Source organism: Amphiprion ocellaris, chromosome 10 (assembly GCF_022539595.1).
Source record: "Amphiprion ocellaris isolate individual 3 ecotype Okinawa chromosome 10, ASM2253959v1, whole genome shotgun sequence".
NCBI classification, from domain to species: domain Eukaryota; kingdom Metazoa; phylum Chordata; class Actinopteri; family Pomacentridae; genus Amphiprion; species Amphiprion ocellaris.
Genome location: NC_072775.1, coordinates 609,162 through 624,738, shown reverse-complemented (window position 1 = coordinate 624,738; position 15,577 = coordinate 609,162). Strand labels below are relative to the sequence as shown.

The 15,577-nt window shown below is 37.0% G+C and overlaps 2 protein-coding genes and 1 long non-coding RNA gene across 8 annotated transcripts in view; 1 reads left to right on the top strand and 2 right to left on the bottom strand.

The window, feature by feature from the left end:
• cdh6 (cadherin 6) overlaps positions 1-5,483 on the top strand; it is a 224,831-nt gene extending 219,348 nt beyond the window's left edge. The window contains exon 12 of the mRNA XM_055014274.1: positions 5,325-5,483. Coding sequence (XP_054870249.1) covers positions 5,325-5,341 — 17 coding nt within the window. The 3' untranslated portion in view covers positions 5,342-5,483. The remainder of the gene's footprint in view (positions 1-5,324) is intronic.
• Positions 3,920-7,181, bottom strand: LOC129349805 (uncharacterized). The gene is made up of 3 exons (XR_008602940.1): positions 7,054-7,181; positions 5,365-5,513; positions 3,920-4,422 (listed from the first exon to the last, which is right to left on the bottom strand). It is a non-coding gene; the product is annotated as an uncharacterized LOC129349805 (long non-coding RNA).
• Positions 7,182-7,467: 286 nt separating this feature from the next.
• The window catches only part of agla (amylo-alpha-1, 6-glucosidase, 4-alpha-glucanotransferase a), a 53,406-nt gene continuing 45,296 nt past the window's right edge, over positions 7,468-15,577 (bottom strand). For all 6 annotated transcript variants that reach the window (XM_055014312.1, XM_055014309.1, XM_055014310.1 and 3 more), the window contains 6 exons: positions 13,885-13,997; positions 13,577-13,788; positions 13,390-13,487; positions 13,100-13,187; positions 9,924-10,057; positions 7,468-8,772 (listed from right to left, as the gene is read on the bottom strand). In XM_055014312.1, coding sequence (XP_054870287.1) covers positions 8,655-8,772; positions 9,924-10,057; positions 13,100-13,187; positions 13,390-13,487; positions 13,577-13,788; positions 13,885-13,997 — 763 coding nt within the window. In that variant the 3' untranslated portion in view covers positions 7,468-8,654. The remainder of the gene's footprint in view (positions 8,773-9,923; positions 10,058-13,099; positions 13,188-13,389; positions 13,488-13,576; positions 13,789-13,884; positions 13,998-15,577) is intronic.

Sequence of the window (15,577 nt, the reverse complement as noted above, 5' to 3'; positions counted from 1 at the left end):
GTTTAATAATCTAATGTTTTTCATTTTTTAAAATGTTTAATATTCTTCTTGTTTAATTGTATTTAATGTTTAACTATATTAAACAGACAAAATATTGAATGAGATAATTCAACAAGTTACAATATATGTCACTATGAAATTAAACAAAATTTTTAAAATACAAATATTAAAAAGTACAGATAAAATATTTTTGACAATTAAACATTTAAAAAATACAATTAAACAAGAATATTAAACATTTAAAAAATGCAAAACATTTAATTAGATTATTAAACCTTTAAAAAGACAAAACATTTAATTAAAAAATTAAATGTTTAATTAGAAAATTACATCTTAAAGACAATAAAACTTCAAATAGCAATTCAACAGAAAATACAATGAAGCATTTAAAAAGAAAAACATTAAAAGGTGGTAAAACATTTAAAAAGAAAAACCTTAAAGATTTAATCGAAACATTAAATATTGGGAAAGAAAAAAACTCAAACAAGCCGATAAAACATTTGAAAAAACAATTAAACATTAAAAACACAAAACATTTGGAAATCAAATCAGACATGAGAAAAGAATAAAAGGTGAGAAAAGAGCAAAACTAAACATTTAAGAAGAATCAAACTAAAGACAAAACATTTGAAAAGATGCCAGTTAGACTTTAGAAGATCAAATTAAACAGAAGAGACAATAAAACGATCAAAAAGAGCAAAAACAGATAAAAGTCTTAAAGCATTTTCTAGTCTGAAACGAAAGCATCAAGTTGTTTCTTCAAACATTTCCTCTTTCTATGTTCTTGGTTTGATTGTGGACAGATTTACTAAGAACTCATTTCAGAAAACTGCTTTCCAGATAAAGTCTACTAGTAGTTGAAGGCATTGATCAAACTAATGTTACCTTCTGATCTCCACAAACTTTACTGTTCAGTGAAGAGAATCAAAGTTTGTTGAGGATTTCTAAAAAACCCACAGGTGAAGGTCTGAGAAGAACTCGGATGATCTAAATGTGAAATCAAGACTCATGGTCACAAGTTTTAAGGCTTCTGTTAACCAGAAAGTTCAAACTAACAGACAAGTACTGAGAAATATTTAAAACTTCAGTCCTCAGACTGTCTGAAGGTTCAAACTAACAGAGAACTACTCAGGAACTTTTAGGATTTCAGTCCTCAGACTGTCTGAAGGTTCAAACTAACAGAGAGCTACTCAAGAACTTCTAAGATTTCAGCCCTCAGACTGTCTAAAGGTTCAAACTAACAGAGAACTACTCAAGAACTTTTAAGATATCAGTCCTCAGACTGTCTGAAGGTTCAAACTAACAGAGAACTACTCAAGAACTTAGAAGATATCAGTCCTTGGACTGTCTGAAAGTTAAATCTAACAGAGAACTACTGTGGGACTTAGAAAATTTCAGCCCTCAGACTGTGTGAAAGCTCAGGTCCTGAGGACTCGGGAGGTCTGGAGGCTTTGGAAAGTCTTGGAACTGAGGGTTCCACCCTCCAGCACAAAGGCTGAAGTCCAACCTCCTGAGAAAAACGGTCAAGTCGAGACTCGAGTTAAAAAAAACTCGAAAATGACAAAAAAATAGATGATAAATGCGCAAAAAACCAAAGAATTAGTATCTGAGCGAGTAGCTCAGGAGATAAGAAGACAGACTACCAACTGGAAGGTCGCAGGTTCAAGACCCGCCAGTGGCACTTTTCTTTCTTTGTCTTTGTCAGGATTTTAATAAAATTTAAGAAGGGTCTGGTCTTGAACCAGCGACCTGCAGCTCCATAGGCAAATCCTTAACTCACTGAGCTACAGATCAGATTAAAAAGAAATAAATTCGTCGTCCCTTTGACATCGTAGTTCCTCAAGTGACCACATGGGTGGACCCAAGGCGGAGTCTGGGTGGAGTCAGGGCGGAGAGTAGGTGGGGAGGTGGGTGGCGGCCTTCCCCCTCTACTCCCCTACCTCCCCCCACCACCCACCACACCTTCCCCCGCCCGACGAGTTCTTCGAGTCTCCACGAGTTCTTCGAGTCTCCACAGGTTTTCCCGAGTTTCTGGAGTTTCCACCAGGTCGGAGGCAGAACAAGTTGTCATGAAGAGGTGTTGAAGTCGGCCAGGATGGACTGACTTTTTACAGCGACTAGAAGGAAGACGACTAGAAGAGCAGGTCTTTAACCACCATCCATAAAATCCATGGAGTCGCTACAGAGAAATGAAGAAAGGTCAACTTTTATCAACCTCCATCCAGATGTTCAACTTGATATCTTTACTTTGACATTTTTAGCACCACAAACTTTTAGTATCACACTTTATTATCATTTATTAGGACTTTAATGGAATCCACCAGCAGATTTAGTTTTTCTTGACAAACTTTATTCTTGTCGTCGTGGGACTGCAGTATTTAAAACTGTTCCTTCTATTTGACCTCATGTTTATTAGTTTTAGTGGAGAAAGTTATTTTAATTGTCCATTAGTCTCTTAAAAACCAAATAATAAATTGGATCAGTCAAGAGTTTTAAATTTCTTACTTTGTCATATTTTTAATTATGACAAAAAAATATAAAAATAAAGCGTCTTGAGACAATTTGACCTGTAATTGGCGTTATATAAATAAAATTGAATTCAAATTGTATGTATCTTGTAATGGAGTAATTCAGCCATATATGTTGGAAAACACATTTTCTTTGTCCATTAATCTGTTGTTTTCTCCACTAATTCATTTCTTGTTTTGGTTTATAAAACGTCAAACCCAAATCTATTCAGTTTACTGTCATAAAAACCAAAAAGATTTACATTCATGATGCAGGAATCAATCAGTTTTTCACTTTTTATCTTAGTTTAGTCAGAAAGATAGTTGATAATGTGTGAATCGTTGCAGCTTGTGAGCCGTAAAAGGTTTTAATCTTTGGGGCCGAGTGTCAGAAAACATTTAGAAAACAACATCAACAAAACACTCAAAGATTTGAACATCATTAAAGGGAAATCCAACTTTTGCATGACAATGTCTAATTAAAGGACATTTATTTCCAACGTAAATGTGTGATATTCATCCTCTGGAGCTTTCTCTTCACATCGTCTTCCACCTGGACTGGTTTGGTTGGGAGCATGTGCAACAAACATTTGAAAAACTGCACTTCAACATCAATGAATGACACTGAAGTTTAATCTCTACATAAATGAGACTGAGTCTGGATGTGCTGCTCTGTCATTAACTCCTAAGTTTAGGGAAAGTTCAAACAAAAGAGGACAGTTCAGATCAGACTTGAGAATGAGCTTATTTTGAACAAACATCTCAGACTTTCTGAGCTTCAGCACCTCTAGCAAGATATTTTAACAACAAGCAACTCAAGAGATCCAGAAGTTGGAGAGAGTTAGCTTTAGCTGAGCCAAAGAACATGTGGGACGCTAACCTAGCAAACATTTCAGACTTTTCTCTGTGAATTCTGAGAAATAATTTACTATTTAATGACAGAGCTACACATCTGAACTCAGTCTCATTAAAACAGACTCTAATTCAGTGTCATCCATCCATATTAAAGTGCAGTTACCCAAAATGTTTGTTGCATGAGCTCCAATAAAACCTGTCCAGGTAGAAGGCCACTTTGACAAACAGGAAGTGGAAGATTCCAAGCAGATTTATAGAAGGGGGAACTGGACTGTACTAAGTGTGGTCCAGTATAGAGGGGTGTTTTGTGGGTTTTTAAGGCTGATAATGATTATTAGTGAGACATTTGGAGTAGATATTCATTTGCAGTAAATGAAAGTATTTAAAATCTTGGAGTTAAACTTAGAAGAACACAAACTCTAACAGAAAACTTTGTTGATACGTTTTTTTTTTGTTTACAGATGTTAAAGGAGTTTTATTCATGACGTATAACCAATCAAATCACTCCAGAAGACAGAGCGACCACAGGTAGATAAAGGTTCAGAGCCAAAGTAGCACCATTTTTAAATGTATTTATTACCGTAAATCAGTAAAAAATAAAATACTGATAATCAGTAAATCAGTCAGCCCACAATTACTACAATTCTACAATGTATGTCTCTTTCCTTTGACTTGTTATTTGTACAATATACGATGTATATGATGGTGTTTTTTCATACCAAAGGCTATACTATGATGTTTTCTAAGAGACATACGATGCTACTCTGGTTGTTCTGGCTCTGGGCTGCTGCACTCCTCCTCTGTTGTTTTCTGGATTGTACTCAGCTGCATGCCTTCGTCCATCCGGCCTCCGTTGACTCGTCCCGCCTGCCGTCTCTGGAGCTGAAGCTGGATTGGAACAGACCAAAGTACAGTCCAATCACGATGCCAGCTGCCTCTCAAAAGGCTCCTTCATCTGGCAGGTGGCACCACTTCTTCTGAGGGGAAGCTGAGCTGGACCAGCAGAACTTTGGCGATGAGTTCCAGTGGTTGGTGGATGTGTGGGGAGATAGAGAGGGACCTTTGAATTGTTCACAAAGGAAAACAGGGAACCCATTAGTAGTTTTAGTTTAGGGTGTTACTGTGGTGTGTTTTTGGGTTTTAAGAGGTGAACAGGAAGAGGGTTTTTTTTTGTATTGATTATCTTTTACTTTGTTCCTGGTTGGAATGCCCATCAATGTCAACATGAAGTTCAATTTTAGTTCTGTTTATTTATTTTTATTTTACGAACACCCATTTGTTTCTAACCCCCTCACATGTTGTGTTGTTGTAAACTTACTCTTTCAAATAAATTCTCGTCTAACCCTCTGGAAACCAGCGTTTGGACTGTTTTTGTGTTGCTCCTCACCTACTTCAGACAGCCGGGACATAACAACGTTTTGTGGACTAAAGGCTAAACTTTGATGTTTTCAGAGCGACACGCTATACTATAGGCTTTTTTAATTGACATATTACTATGATGTTTTTTTTTTGTTTTAGTTTTTTTTGTTGTTTTTTTTAGCAACATTTTATAAGAATCTGAAGAGTTTTAAAAATGACTATACTTTTACTTGTGCAATGAAATTATTATTCTATGGCATTTTTTAGATGACATATTATACTCTGATGTTTTCTTGAATTACATACTATTTTGACAATATACTGCACTATGACATTTTTTGAACCACATATCATACATGACAATGTTAGGCAACATCCTATCATTTTGCGCTTTTTGAACCACATAATAATCTATGTTTTGTTTTTTTTTCTTGCCAACATGCTGTACTATGAACTACAGGCCATACTATGTTATTCTTGAGTAAAGCATACTATACTTTGACATTTTCTGAACTACATCCTATACTATGGCGTTATACACAGAGTGCTTTGATTACATGTTAATTTATAATCTAGATTTTTTTCTGTTTTGTTTTTTGACAGGATTACCACAGACCTGACAGTGAACACTGTTGACACCCACCTCAGGGAGACGCTGCCTAAGATCTCAAGGCTGCTTGGTCGTGGTCTTTCTGGTCCTGCTCCAGAACGCCTTCATCAACTACGTCTTCTTTTGAAGAGGCCCTCAGATGCTGCAATCTCTGACCTTAAGGAGGAACTGCTACTTTCACTCTGTAACGAGACAGCGGTTATATTAAAGACCCAGCTCCTGGCGGCTTTGAGTGAAAATTTAACATCCATCACAACAGAACTACAGACAGTTAAATCTGAGCTGTCGGTCAGTATTTCAAACATCAAGTCTGACCCAAAAGCATGCTGTGGGTGAAACGGAAACTTCACTCTCCACATCACCAACACAGCTAGCTCGGTTAGCACCGCTAATTCACATTAAAGCTAATATTCACTGGATGCTAACTCTCTTCTCTGGTCAACACACACAAATAAACTCCACCAACTCCTGGGGTTCACTGCTCACATTATATCTGACTCTGAAGTTGAACATAAAGTTCATTAAAACCGGCACCGATCAGTAAATTATCATTTATTACCGACCAGCTGTCAGAGTCCTTCAGTGTGTGTTGGTCCAATCAGCCGAAGGACTGAATTACTGAACTGAAAACTGATTAAAACAAGACAACAGACAGTAAAACTGTCTGTGGAAAATGTGCTGCTGCTCCACCGATAAATACCAACAAACTAAAACAAACTTGGTGGAAGTGTTGCTTTTAGTGATTTATTTAATAAATAGCAAATATGAGGCTTTTATTTTTCTGGAAGTAAAAGGAAATGTTGCTTATCCGTAGTTTTACTAACTTAACTTTAGCTGCACTTTAACCATGTTCTGATAGATCATTTTTTTATATTAAAATAACTGCACTTCCTTTGTATATTTGGTCGTTTCTTATGTTGCTGCTGTTTCATTGCAATTATATTTTAATATCACTTTAAATACAGATAATTGAAAAGAAAAAAATGGCTCTGAAACACTCAATGAACTGATACATCATCTAGTGTTAAACTGAATAAGAATTCTTAATAATATAAGCTGTAACTGAGCTGTATTAATTAAATCCAGATATTTCAAATTCAAAGAAACACAGCATTGACTGAAAGATTTCAGTCAATTAAACCTTAAATTCATTTACCTAAGAAAACCATCCTTTAATGTCTTACCTTAAAATGACCTACATTTTTAAAAAATATAGGTGCAAAGTAAAAGTTTCACACTGAAGATGAATCACTGATGAACATTTAATTGCATTAACCAAATTATTATGAGGAAACAGAAATCCATTTCTAATATTTCTATCAAATATGTTTATGTCTATAAAATGTACTGCACATCAATAAAAATGTCTGCATAGTGAAATATATCAAGTCCATCTGCATTTATACATCGTATTGATGTTTAAATAACAGGAACTGCAGCCCACGTTCAGTCAAGTCAGCGGAATTACAGATAAACGTTTCCAGGTATCTCTTTCAAAATAAAAGCCGTGATTCGTTTAACGGGAAAATACCGTGATTTCAAAAATGTGATTTTGAAAATGTAAATCAAAATGTAATAAGAGTTAGCTAGCTGCTCCACTTGCTCTGAATATTTTTGTTCTCGTTTTTGTCAAGCTGCAGCTACCATAGATATAGCTATCATAGATCTATCTATATAGATCTATGATAGACGTGCTCTGAGAAACGGCCATAATCTTCTTACCGCAAAGGTACAAAGCTGCTCGTCTTCTCCTCCGGAATCAGGAAACGTCTTCAAAGCTTCTTCAAATCCAAACGAAATACAATCAAAAGATCAAACTAACGTCATTGGTGCATTCAGTTGCAGTCGGACAACGAAGTTGCGTTCAAAGCGTCGGAAATCGGAGTTTCAGTATTGTAAATTTGCAGCGGAAATTTGGGGGGGGCACACGGGGTGGCCAGTTAGATCATATATATATATATAGACATATATATATGTATATATGTCTATATATACATATATACACACACACGCCACCCCTTTGCCACCCTATTCATTTTTCTCTAGAGCCGCCCTTGCTGTAAGGTGAATAATTTGAATGTGATAAAAGTCATTTTGTTGTTTAGTCAGAATACAGGAGACAGAGAGGAGGAAACACCCACTCCTGAACACTTTATTCAGCTTTGCTTTGTCCACGGCTACAAGTAAATAACAACATTACAGATGACAGCAGGATGCATCCTCAGAGTTTTTCACTAAATCCTTCACTAGCGTTTACCACAGAGAGGCTTTAAAACAGAACCAACAGCACCGCTGGAGCGGCAGGAGTTCAAACACACAGCCACTGTTCTTAGCACACTTCAAATGTACCTACAGCTCATTTCTATTCTGTCATATTTCTGTTCTCTGAGGAAAACGTGTCGTGTTTGGTAAAAGTTCACTCCGTGGAACATCTACACACTAGCTTCAGAAACAACAACATCCATGCACAAAACTGGAACACACCACATGAAGACGATGCTGGAGCAGAAATATTGACATCATAAGGCTGGTGGGAAGCTGTGGTGACGTGGAAGACCATTTATAAAGGCGGGACGTTTAGCTACAGACTAGAACCAGTCTACAACCAGAAGCTCACTTCAGACAGGAGGCTGACAGTCAGAGGGAGGATTTAAAAGCACAAAGGGACACAAATAAATCATCAGTACAAAACACTTGTTCTCTGATTGTTTAGAAATCAGCTAAAAGTAGGTTCGGCCCTTTTTTTGTGAGACGAGCTGCTGTGGGTCAAAGGGCTTCAATGCAGTGGCTGGTGTTGATATGTAACCTGTAAGAAACAACCTATCACAGATCTGGGATCAGTTTAGGATCATTTCATTCCTTCAGAACTAAATGCTTGATGTGGATCTGTCACTCCTGATATTAATGTAACAGTAAATGTGTGGCTGTGGGACCGGCTGGGTCTATTTACCAGTGAAATAACGGCTCTAATTGGAAGTGTGCTGCATTTATGATCTGGGAACTGATGAAATGAGTTCCCTCCTTTCAGCTGTGAAGTTCTGCTGGAAATACCACAAACCAAAGCTTTTCATACAACTTGTGAGCTCAGGTGCTGGACATCCAGGTGAACACAGATTAGTTGGTGAGCTCCTGAACCTGAAAATGATGAACCAGCGTGGGCTCCAGAGATCAGACACCCTGGAGGGTCTGAATGTGGTGGCAGGTTGTGTTTCAGTAACAGACGGTGAGTAGAGCTGAATATTAAACGCCAGAACAGGACCAACGATTCACTGAGCCTCCAGTCAGAAACCACAGAGCTTAGAGGGAAAGACGTGGGAGCTCCTCTACAGATCATAGAGAACCTCCAGCATGGTGGCCACAGACCAGGCCTGAGTCTCACAGCTGAAGGAGCAGTACTGGCCGTTCTCATTGGTCAGCTCCGGCAGGCCCTTCCATGGAGACCTGGGGAGGAAGAGGACGGTGAGGGACATTCAAATCCAATCATTCCTCCATGTGGAAAACTTACAGACACCAGCAGGTGGATAGTTTGAACATTCCTGTAAACATTTCTACTCCTTTCATTGCTTTTAGGACACCAGGAGAATTTGCCTCTTATTCGTCTTATGGGTCGTTCCAGAACTGGATGGCATTTAGGCTTCGAAACCTTTAATAAATAAAACTTCTTTTACAGCTGTGATCAATAATAGGTAATAAACTATCAAAGCTTCCACATCGATGGTAGCATTTCTATTCCATGTTTTCTGTGTTGTTTGCTAACCCTACTCTAATCAATGCTGCAGTAGAAGCTAGATATTTAACTGCTGTTACTGCTGAAGACGGCAAACTGACTGATGGAAAACAGTCCAAAGAATTAGTCTGATCCTGATAATATGAGGTAGAGGGAGACATTCAATCAAGGCTGACAATGTGATGAAAATATGGAAAATAGCAGAGAGGACACAGCTTTGCTCTATCCATTCTGTAGGAACACTGATGGAGGATGGAAACGACAAAAACAAGTCACAAAATGACAGTAACGAGACGAAATGACAAAAACAAGACAGAAAATGAGAAAAGCAAGACATGAAATGACTTCCGAAACCAAAAACGTCAGAAACAAGACACAAAATGACAGCAACAAGACAGACATGTATAATAATTACTATTCAAAATATTATGTTGAATTAAAAAATGTTCCCACAATTACAGAGACATGAATGAAAAAATAAAAACAGAAAAAGGAGATTTAAATGAGATTCTGTTTTATTAGAGGTTCAGTTTGATCATCAGGGGGGTGGACAAGAGAAAAATGGTATTTTAGGGGAACTCCAGACTTATTTGGCATTTAAAATATTTTAAACATCGTTTTCTCCTAGTTTTTATAGATTTGGTTTCAGGACAAGAACATTTACACCACTGATGTTTTAGGGCTTTGGATGACTGGACATTTGATGGTGGGGACGTAAAATGTCCTCCAAGTCTTCCTGTTTGTGGACTTGTGCAGCTGCTTTCTTTAGTATTTTATGCTTCTTTTCGAATGTTCTACGTGTCACCATAGTTTAAATGTCCTACATGTGAAAAGCTGCCTGCAGGTGGAACAGCAGCAGTCTTACCTCTCCAGGTGAGTGAAATGTCTGGACAGAACATTTTTCACCAGAGTTGCTGTCTTGGTGTAAGTTTCCTCTCCCAGCTTCCTGGCAAAGTAGAGTTTAGCCCGCAGGAAGTAGCCGACCGGCCACAGCCACTCCTAGAAAAACAGAAAGAGTTCATGTGGAGACGATTGATGAGTGTTTCTACTGCAAGACTGACTTCTTCAAAACCTCATCTTCTACAGATCACACATCTTTGCACAGCGCCTTCCATCCTGTTTGCATTTGGATTTGATAAGAAACTGATCCATTTTTAGTAGGGATGTCTATTGTCTTTTTTGCTGATAACTGATATGCCGATATCGTCCAACTCTCATTTCCGATTCTGATATCAACCGACACTGATATCTGTGGGCTGCTGAACTAATTTTAGGTAACACCAACAACTCTGTGAAAGCAAGTGAAATATTAATATGATGTTTTCGTACATCCTCCATATTGAAAAGTTACTTTAATTATAAGCCAGCTGCCTGTCAACGAATCAGAGGCTGTGCTCACAATTTGTCGACCAATCAGAGGCTGTATCGTAGTTTCATGCAAAGAAATTAACAAACCGCCATCTTGTTATTGACTTAAAATGTTTAACCATCCTCCTAAAACTGGTCAAGTGCCTGGCAGACGGGCAATAAAAGGACCTGTGTACAAACGGACAATAATAAAACAGCACCAGGGATGTCTAATTGTCTTTTTTGCCGATAACCGATATTGTCCAACTCACAATTTCCGATTCCAATATGAACCGATACCGATATCTGTGGGCTGTTTAACTAAATCTAGGTAACATCACGTATCTCCTGTGGTGGAATTAACACATCATGCCTCAATTTATTGTGATGCTCCATTGGATGCATTCTCAGATGCAGCAAGGCTTTCAGATGGAAACATTGTCTGTAAAATAAGAAAACTACTTCAACTGAACTTATGGAAAAAAATGGCTTTTATTTGTTTGTATTAACTGTCTTTAACAACAGTTCCCACTCTCCCTCCCTCTATGAATCTATTCCAATGTGGCAGCTATACTGTACAATTTAGAAAACTGTCGGTGAAATCCAGACATTATTTTATCGGTTTTCATGATAGGTATAAAATACGATAACGATATTGACTGATATTACATTTTTATGCCGATATGGGGTCGATATTATTGAACATCCCTAATTTTTTTCAGTGTTTGCTACAGAAGTGTCTCTGCCTCTTTAATCTAGTGATGAAAATTTTGAATTCAATAAAAACTCAATTTAACCCATTCAACAGCAGTAATCTATCAGATAGAGAGACTATAGACTATAGATAGCTAGATAGACTATAGATAGAGAGACTATAGATAGACTATAGATAGATAGATAGATAGATAGATAGACTATAGATAGATAGACTATAGATAGACTATAGATAGATAGACTATAGATAGACTATAGATAGACTATAGATAGATAGATAAACTATAGATAGACTATAGATTGATAGACTAGACTATAGAGAGATAGACTATAGATAGATAGACTATAGATAGAGACTATAGAAAGACTATAGATGGAGAGACTATAGATAGATAGACTATAGATAGACTATAGATAGATAGATAAACTATAGATAGACTATAGATTGATAGACTAGATAGACTATAGATTGATAGACTAGATAGACTATAGATAGATAGACTATAGATAGATAGACTATAGATAGACTATAGATAGATAGATAGATAGATAGACAGACTATAGATAGACTATAGATAGATAGGCTATAGATAGAGACTATAGATAGACTATAGATAGATAGACTATAGCTAGATAGACAGACTATAGATAGACTATAGATAGATAGACTATAGATAGACTATAGATAGATAGATAGATAGATAGACTATAGATAGATAGACTATAGATAGACTATAGATAGATAGACTATAGACTATAGATAGATAGACTATAGACTATAGATAGATAGACTATAGATAGACTATAGATAGATAGACTACAGATAGACTATAGATAGATAGACTATAGATAGAGACTATAGACAGACTATAGATAGATAGATAGATAGATAGATAGATAGATAGACTATAGATAGATAGACTATAGATAGACTATAGATAGATAGACTATAGATAGACTATAGATAGATAGATAAACTATAGATAGACTATAGATTGATAGACTAGATAGACTATAGAGAGATAGACTATAGATAGATAGACTATAGATAGACTATAGATAGAGACTATAGAAAGACTATAGATAGATAGACTATAGCCTATAGATAGACTATAGATAGAGTGACTATAGATAGATAGATAGATAGATAGACAGACTATAGATAGACTATAGATAGATAGGCTATAGATAGAGACTATAGATAGACTATAGATAGATAGACTATAGCTAGATAGACAGACTATAGATAGACTATAGATAGACTATAGATAGATAGACTATAGATAGACTATAGATAGACTATAGATAGACTATAGATAGATAGACTATAGATATAGACTATAGAGAGAGAGATAGACTATAGATAGATAGACTATAGATAGATAGACTATAGATAGACTATAGATAGACTATAGATAGATAGACTATAGATATAGACTATAGAGAGAGAGATAGACTATAGATAGACAGACTATAGATAGAGACTATAGATAGACTATAGATATACTATAGATAGACTATAGACTATAGATAGATAGATAGATAGACTATAGATAGACTATAGATAGATAGACTACAGATAGACTATAGATAGATAGACTATAGATAGAGACTATAGATAGACTATAGATAGACTATAGATAGACTATAGATAGACTATAGATAGACTATAGATAGACTATAGATAGATAGATAGATAGATAGATAGATAGATAGATAGATAGATGTTTTCTCTTTAGAGAAGAAATATAAATGTTTGTAGAAATATTGGATGACTAAGTGTAGAGGATGAGCAAAAGGCCTTTTATCCATTTAATATTAAATCTACACCATATAGTGAGTACAAAGTGAAGATGTGAAAACTTTCTAAGGACCAAACTGTTGAAATATCTGATCAGAGGTCAGCTGTAGCTTCATAACCACAGCTCAGGTTATTTATCTGCTCTAACACCCAACGGCAGCAGAGAGCTTCTGTCTCACCGGTCCTTGGTGGTAGTTGAAGCCTTTTGCCAGGTTGTAGTTGTCGTTATCCAGAGCGTTGTCATAGACTCCACAGTACACCATGTCACTGGAACACAACACACACTTTCACATTCTGCTCCTGGTGGTTATAAAATATGATGACAACACCAAGTAAACACCACTAGAGTCATGTCTACAATCAGAAAAACTACACATTTCTTTCCACCACATCATGAAACTGCTGTGTTCAGACTGAAGTACAGAATAGATCTTGAACATGTTTGAAAAGAATCTGAGAGATTTATTACTCAGGGTCCAGTGTTTTCATTCCCAGTGGTCCCAGTAATTTCTTCTCAGCCACATCCAAAGCCTTCCAGGCTCTCTGCACTGAGAACAGCTCTGGAGCCTGTCACACAAACATAGCAGACATGGATTTACTGCTGGGTCCCGTTCAGACACTAATAAAAGCCACTAACAGAGTGCAGCTCTGCGTACCACCACCATGGTGATGGTGAAGTTGGGTCTGAGCTGGTAGTCACACCAGGGGCTGGAGGCTCCGTAACTGTCCTTGTAGATGCCCTTCTTGTGCACCAGGTCGGGGTGCTTCTCATTGGGGTCGTCTGGGTCCCCAGACACCCAGAACGCTGCTTCAAAGCACTGCTGGATCTGCTGGTTCCACTGGGAGTACGAGATGAACCCTTTATTACCTGGAACACAACACGTGTTTTAATGAGAAGTCAGACTCAATGCAAGAAGACAAATATTTATCTGAAATGATTTGTGTCATTGTGAGTGAGTGATACCATTAGTGGCCACTTTAACGCCGTCATAAGGGAACAGTCCTTTAGCGTGAAGTTCCACAACCCAGCGAACTGCTGATTTACTGAGACCAACGATCTCCACTGCTGCTCCGTCTCTGGACAGAAAATCACAGAAAAAAACTCATTAGGCTGAACATTACTCTTATTTTCATGGCTGTTACTTCACTCGTTATCTGAAAATATTCAAATAGGCCCATCACAGTTTCTGGGAGCCAGAAGTAGCCGTTTAAAATGTTAGGATCTGTTTAATTAACTGGATGAAATTCAAAGATATTCAAGTAGCAAAAAATACCTAAAGAGCACCTGAAAATGATTTCTTCTCTTAACGTCTCCGTTCACAGTTTAACCCTCTGACACTTTATTCTGGTTCCAAATCCTCTAAAAAACAGAAACTTCAGCGCTTCATCATTTTTTTCGTAGTGATGATTTGTATCCGTGTCATGCTGCATGAAAGATATTTTTGGGTTTTCTCCACCTCCAGCCATTGTCGTTTTTTGGTTTCATAGAGGTGCAGGACTTTATGCTGTAGTAAAAAATGAGCCCACACAAAACTGCTTTGAGTTCAGAGGATTAAAGAACTGTGCTTTGTTTCTCTCATCATCCCCTCAGATTTATCATGAGACCCTCTGGAAGGGCCGAACCCTCGGCTGGGAACCACTAGATTAACCCTCCTGTTCTCTTCATTTACAGCCACCAAAAAATATTGTTTCATTGTCTGAAAAAAATCCCCAAATTCTGCAAAAAAAATCCCAAATGTCTGAAAATTTGCAAAACCTTCAGGAAGAAAATTCCAATAATTCCATAAAAGTTTCCCTGATGTTTTATTTTTAAACCCCCCCCAAATTTGGCAAGAAAATTCTTGTAAATATTTTCAAAAAATGAGTAAAAATCTTCCAAAAAATCCTAAAAATATCTAAAGTGATTCCACATATATCAGTAAAACTTCTATTTTCTTTAAGAACATTCACATAAAAATCAACCAAAATCCAGCGAAATTTGCTCGATTTTGGTTGATTTTTATGTGAATGTTCTGAAAAAACATTTTTAACATTTCTTTTTTTCCACCAAAAAATGTTCAAAAATTTTTAAAAAATGTTGAAAATGTAGACATCAAAAGTTTCACTGTGAAAATATATTTTTTTCCACATTTTCAAACTTTAAAACGGGTCAATCTGACCCACAGGACGACACAAAGGTTAATTATTTAAGTGTCCATCAAGTAAATAGCTTCAAATGAAGCTGCAAATGTAAAATGGTTTTCACATCTTTACAGTCCAATATTAACATATCAGTCACAGGAAATACGGATCATCACTGATAATACTTAGTTTTTTAAATTAACACCTATGTGAGGATGCTACTTGTGGACTTCAGCTTTCAGTACGGTGTGCCTGGACAAACTGACACTGAAGCTCCATAACCTGGGACTGTCCACATCACTGTCACTGGATCAGGGACTTCCTCACCAACAGGCCTCAGAGGGTGAGAATGGGAGACAGGATGTCCTCCACTGGTCCTGAGAACAGGAACACCACAGGACTGCATTCAGTCCAGCCCTCTTCACCAGCGACTGCATCTCCATCCACTCCACAAACACGGTGGTGAAGTTTGCTGATGACATCACCGTAGTGGGTCTCATATCAGACAATGATGAGATCCTCTACAGAGAGGAGAT